Source organism: Hypomesus nipponensis, chromosome 17 (genome assembly GCF_054491055.1).
Source record: "Hypomesus nipponensis isolate SF chromosome 17, ASM5449105v1, whole genome shotgun sequence".
Taxonomy (NCBI): domain Eukaryota; kingdom Metazoa; phylum Chordata; class Actinopteri; order Osmeriformes; family Osmeridae; genus Hypomesus; species Hypomesus nipponensis.
This window is the reverse complement of record NC_140377.1, coordinates 6,375,151-6,390,284: the sequence shown is the minus strand read 5'-3', so window position 1 is coordinate 6,390,284 and position 15,134 is coordinate 6,375,151. Positions and strand designations below refer to the sequence as shown.

General features: G+C 47.2%; 2 protein-coding genes across 2 annotated transcripts; one reads left to right on the top strand and one right to left on the bottom strand.

The window, feature by feature from the left end:
* Positions 1-88: 88 nt before the first annotated feature.
* On the bottom strand, positions 89-5,351 carry nubp1 (nucleotide binding protein 1 (MinD homolog, E. coli)). Its single transcript, XM_084678143.1, has 10 exons — positions 4,746-5,351; positions 4,138-4,242; positions 3,427-3,560; positions 2,381-2,449; positions 2,229-2,261; positions 2,045-2,135; positions 1,807-1,961; positions 1,492-1,602; positions 1,156-1,342; positions 89-707 (listed from the first exon to the last, which is right to left on the bottom strand). The coding sequence occupies exons 1-10, from the start codon at positions 4,846-4,848 to the stop codon at positions 655-657; spliced, it is 1,041 nt and encodes a 346-aa protein (XP_084534269.1). The 5' UTR covers positions 4,849-5,351; the 3' UTR covers positions 89-654.
* Positions 5,352-5,492: 141 nt separating this feature from the next.
* On the top strand, positions 5,493-14,935 carry ccnf (cyclin F). Its single transcript, XM_084678142.1, has 17 exons — positions 5,493-5,831; positions 6,633-6,787; positions 7,009-7,115; positions 7,225-7,292; positions 7,471-7,667; positions 8,126-8,179; positions 8,589-8,693; positions 8,962-9,039; positions 9,606-9,760; positions 10,084-10,248; positions 10,510-10,633; positions 10,739-10,919; positions 11,334-11,421; positions 11,800-11,899; positions 12,051-12,184; positions 12,311-12,489; positions 12,979-14,935. Exons 1-17 carry the CDS (start codon positions 5,816-5,818, stop codon positions 13,443-13,445), a joined length of 2,373 nt encoding a protein of 790 aa, XP_084534268.1. The 5' UTR covers positions 5,493-5,815; the 3' UTR covers positions 13,446-14,935.
* The last annotated feature ends 199 nt before the right edge of the window (positions 14,936-15,134 follow it).

Genomic DNA, 15,134 nt, shown 5'->3' with positions numbered 1-15,134 from the left:
TTCTATTCTTATTTTGTTTGGTACCTCCTACATATGTGGTTAGAGATGGAGACATTGCATGTAGAATAGTCAGCAGACACCAAGGAAGTCCATTGTATTATTTATTTAATGCATCATAAATCAGAACAGTATTAAAATAAGATTTCGAAAAATATATACAGTTGGAATTGATTGACACATCTCTAACAAATATTTAATCTCAAACATGGGATATGCTGTTTTAATGATCAGTTAGATTTAGATTTAGTTGATCATAATGAATGGAATTGACCAATCAAAAGCATTTGTCAACAAACCCTTAAGGATCCAACTCAAAACTCTGCCGCAGAGAGAAACCTTGTCTGTAGTCGGTTGCCTTGCAAGCTGAAGAAGGATCTAGATATGGTGGGTTTATGGTGGGACTATAAAGATAGGTTTAAGATAGAGGTAGTCAAATCCAAATACTGCAAGTGTATAACAGAGATGGTAGGATCTAGATACTGAACGAAGCACTGTGTCTACATGATGTGGTCCAGTGTATATCATGACAAGTTTATATATAAATAGTGAATCTGTTGTGGTCTTTAAATGCCATGTCTTGGAATCACCATCAGAAGCCCCAGTCATGTGATCCGTCCCTACTTGACCTTAACATGGTTGCCTCCAGACAGGCTTCTAGCCGGCACTCTCCTCCTCTGTCGCACGGTTGGAGCAGTAATCCTTGATACCTGAGCGAGATGATATACGTGTTGAAGATGGAACATGTGGACAATGTGTGCGCACGTACATTATTTACATATGCATTTAAATAGTTGCTGTTTTGAATGCACGTCAACACATGTTTCCATTTGTACTCGTTTGTCAGTGTGGGAGTGTGTTTTTGGACCGCCCACATTCAAATATCATTGCTATTACTTTTCCCTTCTAAATGCAAAAAGAGAAAAACTTCCCCTGTATTGAACATTTCTGAATCATGTATTCATGCTTCCTCTATCTGCCCAAAACTTCTTCTTTCATTCCATTTAATCTAGAAAATAGAATACCACAAACGTCAAGTCAGCAATTTCTGTACTCTTCTATGGAACTGTGCGTGGATGCACGTCAGTGCATATCCCTGTATGCGCGTGTGTGTCGATGCATGTGTTCATACTCCTGTATGCGTGCGTGTGTACTCACTGTATACTATGCTGTGGTAGGCAGCAGCAGCAGGTGAGTCAGGTACCTCGGAGAGGAAGGACTTGCCCTCGTCACAGCTCCTGCCAATCCTGGGGTCCAGAGGCACGCGGCCCAGCAGGGGCAGATTCAGCTCCTCGCACATCTGCTCAGCGCCCCCGGTGGTAGGGGGAAAGATCTGCGACGTGTTCTGGAAAGGTGGGTGCGGAGTGGGACAAGGGGGATGGGCAAAGGTCAAGGGAAGATGACGTTGGGAAGTGAGGGTTCGGGGGTAGGGGGCACAGGGCATTGTGCCTCCTAAAAAGGGCTGTGTGTATATGTGTGTGTGTTGGATCTTACTTTGCATTTTGGACAGACAAATCCACTCATGTTCTCCACCACTCCGATGATAGGCAGCTTCACCTTCTGGCAAAAACGGATCTCCTTCCTCACGTCCTGTAGAGATACTTCCTGTGTGTGTGTGTGGGAGGGGGGGGGAGAGTTAGAGTTCAGTGTCCCTGGCCTGAGAGGACTTGTTGTGGTGGAGGAAGTAGGACCTGTGGTTCTCCACCACAGCCAGACATCTACACAGACAGTTTCCTCCGTCTCAGACTGCCCTGAGCTTCTACAGCGCATGTGAGGTAGTCATGGCCGGTATGGTTGCCTGTGGTTTACCTGTGGTGTTGTGATGATGACGGCTCCGTCGATGTGGGCGGAGCTGAGGTACTGGACGATGGAGAGGTGTTCATCGGACGTGCCGGGGGGCGTGTCCACAATGAGGTAGTCCAGCTCCCCCCAATCAACATCCCGCAGGAACTGCTTGATCATGCCTGACAGAAACAGAGGCCTGCCATATTAACATGTAGTCATTAAATCTTCCCTAACAATGCTCATCTGAGACACACAAACTTACCATTCTTCTTGGGGCCTCTCCAGATGACAGCATCATCAGGACTGCTTAGCAGGAAGCCAATGGACATGACAGCCAGGTTATCCTCTACATACTGTAACACACACACGTCAGGCCTCATTTAACATACATGTTGGGAGTATTATACACGTAACAGGGACATTTCTGTTGAGAGGGTCAGACTCACCACGGGAGACCAGCCAGAGCCACTCTGATGGACCTACAGACAGACAGGCACGCACATACACACAAACGCAAAACAAAATACATCATTTCCATAGACTACCAACCAACATGAGCATAATCAAAGCGGGAGGAGTCTGATCTGCGGTGACTCACCTGTTCCCCCTCCAGCCCCATGATCCTGGGGATTGATGGACCACAGATGTCCACATCCAGAAGAGCCACCTGCACACACACACACGCACACACACGGATGAGTTTGACAGCAGCATGTGTCGGGGTTAACAACACTCATCCTAACCCTTAACCGTGTGTATATCACAGTCTGCTCTATTAACATGACTACTTGTGAAACAGAGCATTAGATGAGCAGATTATACATGCTGTATTCTGCTTTCAATCAACCACACCGCCAAAACCGTGGTTGGATTTTTTTGGTGTGTGCTAATATTGAGGACCTGGGCGTGAGTCAAATCACTCAAGTGAAAATATTGATATCTTGATATACAAGTTGTTTATTAAAATGTTAATCAACTTTAATCAACACTCCTTCAATTTCAGGAAGTATGCACACCTACACAAGGTTTGATGTCTTTGTCTACATCAGGAACAGGATCTTTGTCTACAAAATCAGGAACATCCCATGCAAGTCATCGACAAAAGCATAAACAACACTGATCATGTTCGCTCAGGGGCGGCGCCAGAAAATGTTTTATGCAAGTCCTGAGGGGGTGCTAGATTATTGACAGGCTGAGCTGCGCAAAAATTATGTATAAATTAAATACTATTAATAAATTAGCAATATTTTTGGTGGTGCTAACGGGGTGCTTTGGTCTTTCTTGGGGGTGCTGAAGCACCTGCTAGCCCCTCCTTAGAGCCGCCCATGTGTTCACTGATCATCAGTTCTGTCATCACAGAAGGGCCGTTATGCAAGTCTTGCTGAGCTGCAGTCCGCCTTGTGAACACAAGAGGGCAATGTTTTCCACACACAAGACACAGCAGAGACTGACGGAGACTTGGCTGCAGCCCTATCAGGCTTCTACTGCCATCAGAAGTGAAGGAGAGGGGGAATGTGATGGATGGGAACTCAGATGGACGGCAGCCTTGTGTGGCGACATGTGGAGTAGAGGATGTGTATGTACGCATTGGATCTGTGAAATAGGCCTGCCACTTCCCTTCCAATCAATGGTGGCCCCACATACCTCCTTTGTGCCATCACTGGCTAGAGCGTGGGCCAGGTGTGCGCTGAAGGTACTCTTCCCCACACCTCCTTTCCCTGACAGGACCAGGATCTTGTGCTTCACGGTCGCCATCTTCACTGCTATCTCTGCTATAGCTGAAGGAGAGAAACACACAGAGAGGAGAGACACACACAGGGAGAAGGAAAAGATCAAGAGAGAGAGTAAGTAAGTAAGTAAGTAACACTTTATTTATATAGCACATTTCATACAAGAATTGTAGCTCAAGGTGCTTTACATCAAATCAATAAAAACAATAATAAGGGATAAAAGTAATAATAAAATAGCAACAATAGTATAACTAATAAAAGTAATAAAACCCTTCTGAGATAAATTACTTAAATGCTTCGGTAAAACGGTAGGTTTTAAGGTTTTAAGAGAGAGGAGAGAAACACAGAGAAAAGAGAGACAGAGAGGAGAGGACAGAGAGAGAAACAGATAGAGAAGACACACAAGAGTAAGGGAGAGAAACGTGACGAGTGAATGACAAACCCTCAGGAGTCAGAAGTCAAATTACCGTATAAAGTTAATGCAATACAATACAGATACTGTTGAGTTTAACATCCTCCTCCTCTCTGTATAATAAGTGACGTGTGTATTTCAGACTGGTCTGTCTGTGTCCTAATCTTGGCCATTATCAGCCTAAGTGATGGTACTGGTCCTGCCATTACCTACCAGGGTCTGGAGCTTTGGAGGCTCCTGTTGCACACACGTTCTGGTTGGGACAACCCTGGCAGGCTGAAGTCTTCCCAGCCTGCTCACTGCTGGTCCCAGGGCAGTCTGATCAAGACAAGCAGTACAGGGTATCATTATGTTTGCCTTTCTAGCTCTGCATCTGCCCTATCCATCTTTAAAGTCCCTTTGCGAACTGTTCAATGCTATACCCAGTCGTTATTCCAATGATCCGACTTCAGTATCAGCAAATCACTTAGCAGTAGTTGTTATAGCTAGCGTTAGTCTACCTGGCTCTGACTGCCCTACTCGTAATGATTTTAATTGGGGTTTATTGACAGTTAATGAGACTAACAACTAGGTTACATGTGAAACTTGTTTCGTTTACCAGCATTCAAGCACTATGACCTGTGTTGCAACTTTTTCTTATCTCATGACACTTTGCGTCTAACTAGCCTTGCTAGCATAGCTTGCTAACTTCGTAGGTCGGTCATTAAAGGAGTTACTTCTTGATATTCACCACACAGCAAGTATACCATATGTGGGTACTACACATTTAAATACGTATAAAATAAATTGCTGGGGAGCGATACCCCTCTTTAGACACTCACGTTGAGGAGCATCATTTGGTACGTCTGACATCTTTACTTTGCTAGTTGCTACTGCTGTGTAATCTGTCCCCCTAGAATTTATTCCCGATTTAAGGTTCCGCATACGCACACAGTATGTCCCTACCTGTTGTCCGTAATCGTTTACAAGTTTAAAGTCTAACGAGGTAGTCTATCTGGTACAAAGAAATTACATATTTAGAAGCCAAAAACCTTTGTGGACAATACCAGTGTAGCTCTGTCACGTAGGCTAATTTTCAACATAAGGCAACATTGGCCTACATTGCATGGTCTAAATGCGTATTCATTTACGTGTAGTAGCCTTCAGTAAGATATGAGAACATTATTTGTCGAATGTCGATAGAGCAATTTTGTATGACAAGAACACAGGTCAAAAGCGCGTCTTAATGCCGCCATGTATATCCTACATGCGTGAAATCTGCGTATATTAAAGATTTCTTCATTTTCTGGTTAATGTCTCTTTAACGAGGTGCATTTAAAAAGAAGTAGGCCTATGGAAGATAGACTACACATCCCAGAAAACAACCGAAGAGGCGCGACCAATTTATCTATTCTGTTTTTTGTAACCATTTGAGCCAATGGTTTACATCTATTTGGGAGCGCGTAGTTCGAAATAGCTTTTTCTTGTCCTATCAGAAATATGTATTTTATTTGATGAAACTAACCCAATTAAAACGTCGTAGATACGTCTCGTCCAATCCTCAACTGGTTGGGCGTACCCCTTCACGACCAATTATATCGAAGTTGATGTTTAAACTCAGCGCGCGGGCGGTGCTAAATGAATTTGGGGAGGATCTCTACTACAGATGCATGCATGGATTTGAATTGTAGCCTGATTAACAACTTCACAACATCTCAGGAAGCTAGTCAGCAATATTGGCACGGTGGTATCAATATAAAAGTACATTTGTTGTTAAAGTACAGGACAACAGTATTAGCATCATTTAAATAATATCTGTTCATGCAAGTATTCGGATAGACGAAAGCCACCTTTGCATTAAACTAGTTAGCGTCTTAGCTTAGCCTGTACTTGGAGTGATTTACCACTGGAAATGAAAGCGGGCGGTGGTAAGTTTATTTTTAAATTATCAAATGTATTTGTATATGTAAGGTTAGCGAGTGTTATATTTATACAGTGGCATTAAAATGTTAGTACCAAATCTGAGATCTGATTGACCTTTTCTTCTACCACTAGTGCTAGTCCTCACAGCTTGATGTCTTGACTGTACGCAAGCGAGCTAGAGCTAACTGTTAAATTATCGAGTTAACCAGAAGTAGGAGCATTTGGTTGAAATGTTCACCAACCTTGTTTTAGATTCACCTAGTTTTGTTATACTCCGTGTATTTGTGTATGCATGTAATTTTTATTTTGTTCGATTCAAATTTCTTTAAAAAAAGTGCCTGGGTTTCTGAGGAGGGAAAATTGGGCGGTCAGTCCAAGTTGGATCATGTCCTACCCCTCTCATATAATGTAGCTAGCTAGCGATATGAATTAACATTTCCTTTATTATATTTATAATATGTAATGTCGTAACGTTTTATTATTAATACGTGGTTTTACTTTTGAATGTACCAACACAAGCTTACTATTCTAATGGTTTGTAATTACTTAGCTACCAAGCTAGCCTACATTTTGTTGAGCCTTTAAACTGGGCACCAAGTAGGCAGCTAACATTTACGTGACAATTACAACCACAGTCCTACACCAAGACGAGAAGTATACAACCACTCTTGAATAAACAAGTCAGTAAGCTCCTATGGAGATGACTTTCAAAGTGTGTCAAAGCCGGAGACTGTGTATTTCCCTCTTGGACATACTATTGCCCTGCATGTTTTCTACATGTACTTATTTAACTTTCTTCTTTGCAGCACTACACTGTCATTGTTCCAAATGCTTCTCCGTTCCTGTGCGGAAGCGGGTCCGTAAGCGTGCCCCTGTCCTGACCCTGCTATCCCTCCCTGAAGAGGTTCTCCTATGTGTGCTCCAGTGTCTCTCTGCTGAAGACCTGCTGGCTGTCAGAGCTGTGAGTAAACACACACACACACACTCCTGGTCTCAAATTCACACCCCAGCACAAGGCAACATCATCTCCATGAACATGTGCTGCACATCTTGTCACCAAACAAACTGATTGGCAGACACATATACAAGTACACACAGCATGCCTTAAGTCCTGCAAATTCAGACACGGGAACATTGCGTGATTAAAACTGCTAATACTAAGTGACATTTGTTTCCTCACAGGTGCACTCTCAGCTCCGTGACATCATCGATAGCCACTCCAGTGTTTGGGCCCGGGTCAGTTTCAGGGATACCTGGCCCTCCCCCACAACAGTCTGGCTCTTTGAAAGGTCGGTGTCCCATATCTGCCACTCGTGCGAACACCCACCCCCCAACTCTCCGTATCTGTATCCCTTCCACTCTGAAAGCTAAAGGCCACAATCAATCCCTTCTGTTCAGGGCTGCCGAGAAAGGGAACTTTGAAGCCGCTGTGAAGTTGGGGATTGCCTATCTGTACAACGAAGGACGTAAGTCACACTTCACCCTCTTTCTGAGTACTGTACTCGCACTGGCCGAGGACTCCCATGCCCTGGGGGAGGACCAAAGAGGAGTAGGTTGACCTGCTCGATCGGTGGTCCACAAGATCACCCACGACCTCCCCGGTGGTGCGTGTACCCCCTCCTTCACCTCTGCCTCTCCTCCTAGCGTTGCTGTGTGACGAGGGCCGGGCTGACCGGTGTGGGAGGAAGGCGTCCCGCTTCTTCAGCCTGGCTGAGAGCCTGCGCCCGCCCACGGCAGACCCCTTCGTCTGGCTCTTCATCCGTCCTCCCTGGTCCCCCACCGGCAGCTGCTGTAAGGCCGTGGTGTTTGACCGGCTCAAGGCCGAATGTGAAACCAACGTGGTAAGTCGTGGACAGAGCTCATGGGGCGAGCAAGGAACACTTGACAGACAGACAGGGATGAAAGTCTTCTCGCTGTCCCTACTTTGGCTTTTTATTATTTTAGGGGAGGGTTTCAAATGTCTTTCTTTGCATACTCATCATTGTGGCTGATGTCTAGTTAAGATGGGTTTTCAAAGTTTCACCTTCCAATATGGTTTTGATAGAGGGATTTCCTGCCATGTGCCTGGGGAGGTAAGGCCAGCAGAGAAAGCAAAGGATCCTGCTTGTCTCGGTTTCACTGTTAATGGCCAGACAAGCAGGCCTCAATTTTGTCTTGCTGTCAGAGCATCAAGAACATCTAATCTACCAGACTGGCCATTTTGGGGATTCTCAGTTACATGGGTGTTATTAGCTGCCAGAGTCACAATCTAAGGCTTCGTTTCATTCATGTGTCTTTTTTTATTTTATTTTATGTGTAGGAGAAGAAGGGGCCTTTGCTGCATTGTCTGGCCAGGGTTCTGCAGCTCTTTGATGTGAGTATGGGAGACCGAGATTGGCACACAGTGAGAGAGGGGACACAGTTTCACACTCAAAGTACCCCCCCTTTCCCCCCTTCTTTTGTGTTTGGTTGGGGTTGTTGAAACACCAGTTTCAATTAGCCTGTGATCCGATTGTTACCCTAAGCAGTTTGATTAGTCGTCTGTATAAGCAGGCTTGATTAATGTTGGATAACCCTCCGGTCATGATAGTGGACCAACTGCTCAACGACCACGTGATGAGTGTTTCTCATCCCTATATCCCTGTTAAAAAGACACATTTCACAACACGTTTCATATCAGCGTGTGCCTATCACATTAACGAACATGCTACTGTCAGTTCGAAGACGACCCTGTGTAAGGGTGGAGTTTCACCGCTGGTGGTGTGTGTGTGTGTGTGTTCCAGGAGGCTGACAGGCAGGCGGAGGCCCTGCCCATGCTGGAGGAGTCTTCCCAGGCAGGCTGTCTGCAGAGCTCCTACATGCTGTGGGAGCACAACCGCAAGTCTGCAGTGAGTACAGCCGGGGCTCACTGTGACCAAGGCCCACGGCCAGAGGTTATACACCCTGGATGTATAACCCCAACAAAAATGATGTTATTTTGACATTAGACACTCTTTTATTGTCTGTCCCTTAAAGAAAGGCACTGTTCATGACGGATTATAGAACAATTCATTTTGGTTGCGAGTCACTTCGTGTGTGTGTTTTGATATGAAATCTACCATTAACCACCATTCCTCTCTCTCTCTGTCTCTCTGTCACTGACTGTTCACTCCCCAGTCATCAGACCCAGGCAGGTACCTCCAGTGTGTACGAACCCTCAGGGACTACGCAGCCAAAGGATGCTGGGAAGCACAGGTGTGTGTGTGTGTGTGTGTGTATACAAACCCTCAGGTACCCCTTGCCAACTATCCAAGGTTGGCTTCTCTAAAAGCATGACATGAAGGGACTTGGTCTCCTCTTCCCCTCTGACTCACACACTCAGACAATGCCACTCGCTCCATCGATTGCCTTCACTGTCAGTGTTTTGTCTCCGGGTTATTTATAGTCTTTTTATAATGGCATCCTTGTCAGTCTCCATTGCTTGTGCGCAGGGTAGGGGGGAGTGTTTGTCTGTCGGCCATGACAGCTGCCTTCGAAAAGGCTATCAGGAGTCGAGTTTCGTCTTGACAATATATTTTCCACAATATTTCCCCGTGGAGATTTTATCGCCAGTGAGAGAGTTAATCCTTCTAGACTTGATAGACAAATTAGTGTATTTTGGCACAGCTGGTACACAGGGGCATCAAACTTGGCTTGTCTAGCTGGCTGTCATTGACATGACCGTGATCTCTCTCTCTCTCTCTCCACCTTGCTGTCACTTCCTATCCATCTCCCGTTCTTTCAACCCCTTCTTCCTTGCCCGTCCCTCCCCTCTCTGGCAGCTGTCTCTGGCCAAGGTGTGCAGCAGTGGGAACCCCCTGGGCCTGGAGGCCCGGGCCTGCGCTGACCTGGTGGCCCAGCTCTTCCACGCCAGCCCCCAAACCCCTCGCCACGGCAGCGACGAGAGCCTCCGGCCAGGCATCAAGGACACCATGAGGTAGGCCCGGCGTCGCACAACTCTCAGCGGTGGGCTTTGCGCGTTCCCTTGACGAACTGGACCCGTTACCACTGTCGTCCACTACGCACGGTTTGTTGTTGTGGCAGAGTGCTCGAGTTCCTTTATTTTGGATGAGAGACGAGCATTACTCTCCCTTTAAGCTGTTTCATAACGGCCCGGCAAGAAGTCGTTTGGTCTTTCACCACTGAGTTTGCGCTACACCTCACAGGCTTAACACGCTAGCATACCCTCTCCATTGTCTCCCCGTTTCTCTCTCCGTGGGACGGCGTGTGACGTCTCCCTCTCTCTGTGTGCGTGTCCAGGTACATCCTGGTGGACTGGCTGGTGGAGGTGACCACCATGAAGGACTTCTCCAGCCTCACGCTGCACGTGACCGTGAGCTGCGTGGACCGCTACCTGGCGCTGCGCTCGGTGCCCAAGGCCCGCCTCCAGCTGCTGGGCATCGCCTGCATGGTGGTGTGCACGCGGTGAGGCCACAGGCGACTCGGGCGTCTCCATCATCTTCATCGGCCTCCCATCGGCCGCTTTACATTTACTTTACATTTAGTCATTTAGCAGACGCTCATTCCCCCCGAGGCAACGAGGGTAAAGTGCCTTGCCCAAGGACACAATGTCATTTGGCATGGTGGGGAATCGATCCGACAACCTTCTGATTACTAGCCTGACTCCCTGACCGCTCAGCCGTCTGACTCCTCTTTCTGCACCTTGTGGTTTTGCCGCGTCTCCAGGTACGTCAGCAAGGACATCCTGACCATCCGCGAGGCCGTGTGGCTCACGGACAACACCTACAAGTACGAGGACCTGGTCCGCATGATGGGGGAGGTGGTGTCCGTCCTGGAGGGCAAGATCAGGGTGAGCGGACGGACAGTGTGCACACGTTACACAATCGATCCAAAACCTCCTTTTGTACAGTCGTTACGGCCTGCATGTGTGAACTGAGATGACGTGCCCCCCCAGACCCCCACCCTGCTGGACTACGGGGAGGTGCTGATGTCCCTGCTGCCCATGGAGCGCCGCAGCCTCCACCTGTTCAGCTACATCTGTGAGCTGTCGCTGCTCTACTCGTCCCTGGGCACGGCCCCGCACGCCACGCTGGCCTGCGCCGCGCTGCTCCTCACGCGGGCCATGCACCACTACGGTACGCGCCGACAAGACGCTTGCATGTGCTTGCAGTGGTTCTCGACCCTGTCCTCAGCGACCCCCTGTCCTGCTTGTTTTAGATGTTTCCCTGCTCCAACACACCTGATTCAAATGCATGTTCGTTACCAGGCTTCTACAGAGCTAGATAACGACCGTTTTTATTTGAATCAGATGTGTTGGAGCAGGGAAACGTCTGAAACATGCAGGACAGGGGGTCCCTGAGGACGGGGTTGAGAGCCACTGTGCTAATACACACACCGTTATACAAGTGCACGAGGACGATGCAGCTGAGCATATTAGTCCCGAGCCTGACCTTTCTCCCCCCTCTCCCTCTATCCCTCTCACTCTCCCTCCATCCCTCTCACTCTCCCTCCATCCCTCTCACTCTCTTCCCCCCCCCCTCTCTCCACAGCTCCCCTCTGGCCCAGCCAGTTGGCCGACTACACGGGCTTCTCCAAGCAGTACCTGGTGCTGTGGACTGTGATGCTCTACGTCAAATGGTAAACATGGTTTGTGTGGTTAACACCAATAAGAGGATCGATAGAAAGGAGGCCTCCGGCACACACATACGTGTAGTTAGCTAGAGGCTCTAAACAGCACTGTGGGAGGCAGAGGGGTGTGTGTGTGATGTGGAGGTGGATCTGGTGTGTGTGTTGGAGGGGGTGAGTGAGTCAGAAGCATGCTGCAGGGTGAGTCAGACCAGATCAACGACCGCATCTATGGGCCTAGTCCCATTGCCAAATAGACAAGCCACCTGATTCACCTTTAAGATTGACAATAACTGAAATGGCAGGGTGGATTTAAGTCTCAACTCTTTTTCCTTTTTTTTTTTTTTTCTCTCTCTCCTCGGCCCTTCCTCTGTCCATCTGGTGTTTCAGCTTCAGTGAGGATATCCCTAAAGACTACCGACACGTGTCTCTCACGGGCGTGAAGCAGCGCTTTGAGGATGAGGCCTACCAGCACATCAGCAAAGAGAAGGTGAGACACACACACACACACACGCTACATGATGAGGCCTAACCCTGGCGACTGCTTTTGGTTACCATAACAAAAGGAAAGGTATCCACCATGTTCAGCTGGGTTAGCGCCTCATCTCTGCCCGCCCCCTCCCCCCTGTGGTCCCCTCCAGGTCATCGACTTCAAGGAGCTGTGTCAGATCCTGGAGGTCCCGGAGGGGGAGCCTCAGCTGCTCCCCCCCAGCCCCACGGCCCAGCTGGCTGAAGCCTACACCTTCCTCTCCTCACCGGCCAGCCACAGCAAGAGGTGGGGCTGGTGGCTCACACCTGCACGAGTGCAAGCACACACATGTACACACTCCTGGGATTTTCACGACAGCCGCGCCAGCTCTGGGAACGCCGCACTCACCGGTTTGCCATTTCGTTTCCCTAGGAGACGAGAGGACTGCCTGCAGGCCCACCGAGGCAGCTTTGTGGCCACGCCCACTGCCGAGCTGTCCAATCAGGAGGAGACGCTGGTCGGCGACATCCTGGACTGGAGCCTGGATACTTCCTGTTCGGGCTACGAGGGCGACCAGGAGGAGGAGAGCGAGGGAGAGAAAGACGCAGAGAGTAAGTGGAGGGGTAGAGAGGAGGGCGATGCCTCTGTTTCATGGTCATCGACTCGATGCCTTTTAGTCCTGATCTGAGCCACTGGTATAAGTTAAGAAGTAGATCTGACTTAAAGATATCATTTTGGTATATGATACATATGTATCGGACTGTGACAGTTAAGAGGTAGACAAGGAATGTAGGGGCGAGAGAGGGGAAGACATGCAGTAAAGGCCCAAGCCAAAATCAAACCCGGGCCGATGCGTCAGGGCCTTGCCAAATAGCAAAATCAATCCATGGCCTCTTCCTAAGCTATGGAAAAAAGCGTCTGCTAAATGGATAAAATGTAAATACATTCAGCGATGATGCACAGAACCAACAAAGTCTTTATCCGAAGCGACATGCAAATAGTACAAGTAGAAAGCACAGCAGATAGAAAGTAACAGGATTTGGCTGGTCGGAACACTCTTTTTGTTAACCGTGAACTTCCTGCTTCCTGTCCCCTCTCAGCTTCAGCCGTGGCCCTCCACCTGGAGACGGAGCCAGCAGAGCGGGAGCACCGCTGCCGCGCCCTCTCCAGCGACGAGGACAGCTTCTGCCAGGACGGCCGACAAAAGGCGGCGGAGGGCCAGTGTAGCGCCAGGAGGAGACCCCGGGAGCCCCTCGTCTTCTCCAGCGAGCCCAGCTCTGGATACTCGTCCGTCCAGAGCACCAGCCCCTCCACCTCCACGCTGGTGCCCTGCACCTTCACGGCCGTGGCCCCCGACCCCGCCTCCCACTCGGCCTCGGCCCACGCCGTGCCGGGCTTCCGTCTGCTGGTGCCGATGCAGAGGCCCAGGTGCGCCGCCCGCCGGCAGGTGAAGAGGAAGAATGCGGCCGCCCATAGCGGAGGAGAGATGGAGAAAGAAGAGGAGGAGGAGGAGGACGATGAAGATGTGGAGGTGTATGCTGCCAGTGTTGGGTTTCTAAGCCTATAAGTGCTGGCTGGTTGACTGCCATGGAGTGAAGAACAGACTGGATGTCTCCTGGACGTCAGTCAGTCAGTCAGTGTCCTGCACTGATGTCAGCTGACCTGGCCTCACCCTCTGGACCGCCAGGGAGCTGTAACGAAAGGGAAAAAAAGAACAAAGGCGGCCATATGAACCAGACCCCTGCCTTATTATTTTGTTGTGTTATTTCAGTTTTACGTGAAACATGTTGACAGCCTCGTGTGTGTGTGTGTGTATCTCCCCACAGTTCAATAACTTTTCATGGATTTCTCAGTATTGAAACCACTGGACTTGACACTGTTACATTGCAGTTCATCTTGCTGTACGCTAACTTGGGAAACGAGCAGCTATTTTGTATCTCATGATAATTCAGTGACCTCTGTAAAGGAAACCTCGGGGCATGTTCTAAGTTATTAGTAACATGACTATGTTACAAGAACCACATCACTATTCCTCAATAAGAAAGGTTCTTGATATGCACTGTTCTTCAGGGTTCTTTTCACCTTTCTGTCCAAAGAAAAAGACGACTCTGTAGTTCAGGTTAGGGTTTGTTTTTTTCTCTCTCTGGCTAAAAGTGTGATTTTCAGTTTCTGTTAACACATTTTTCACATTTCATCGAACTGTACACAAGCCAAAGGTACTCCATGGAACTTTCCATGGGTCAGATATGTGTCAGTGGAGTAAAAGACTGAATACACGGAGCTGTGGTAGGATGTATGTCATGTATCGATGTATATGTATTACTTACAGTTTGGTAAGTATACAAAGTGCCCATACAGATACAGCATGTTCATTTTTAGTTGAACTCTTGTTTGACACTAAACAGCTTTTATAGACCACTAATAAGCATTGTCAGCTGAATGTTGTAGAGATGTGAAGTCTGAGATGTTAAGTGTTTATTGTTTAGTCTGTGAAACATGTAGTCACAATAAGAAGCAACGCGTTGCTCACCCTTTCTCCCTTGGGTCCATCTTATATTTAGTCCAGCACTTTTGTTGTCATCGAAGCAGAGCAAACTCTACTGAATTTAAATGTTTAATGGCAACATTTGCTTACGCTTGAACAATCAACTACTATTATATGTATTATCAAGTGGAGTTGCTTTGGCTTCTGTTGGAGAAATGGAGGTTGACACACTAAAGGCGAAATGTTGCTTGAAAAGAGTTTAAAAGTACTGTAGACTTACAGCAACTCTAGACACAGCTGACACATGTCTGTTAATGTTTTGAGACTGACTGTAAATACTTTTTAAAAATGTTCTGACACACCTACTGTCTGGTAATATGTAAATATGTACAGTAAATGTTTCAGGTGTTGGAAAAAACACTGTGACAAGCTGCCTTTACTTGAAATTGTTATTGCTGAATTCCAAATAGTCCAGTAAACTGTCTACAAAAATGTTTAAATGTACTTTTTACATGTCTATTTTAAATGTCTGAATGTATATATTTTTTTTTTATTAAAACAAGACAATGGACTTAGAATTTCTCAGCCCTCTAATTTACTTTTATTTATATATATATATATATATATATATATATATATATATATATATATATATATATATATATATATATATATATATATATATATATATATATGTATATATATATATGTGTATATATATATATGTGTATATATATATGTGAGTGTTAAACCAGAACATGTCTGTGTTCC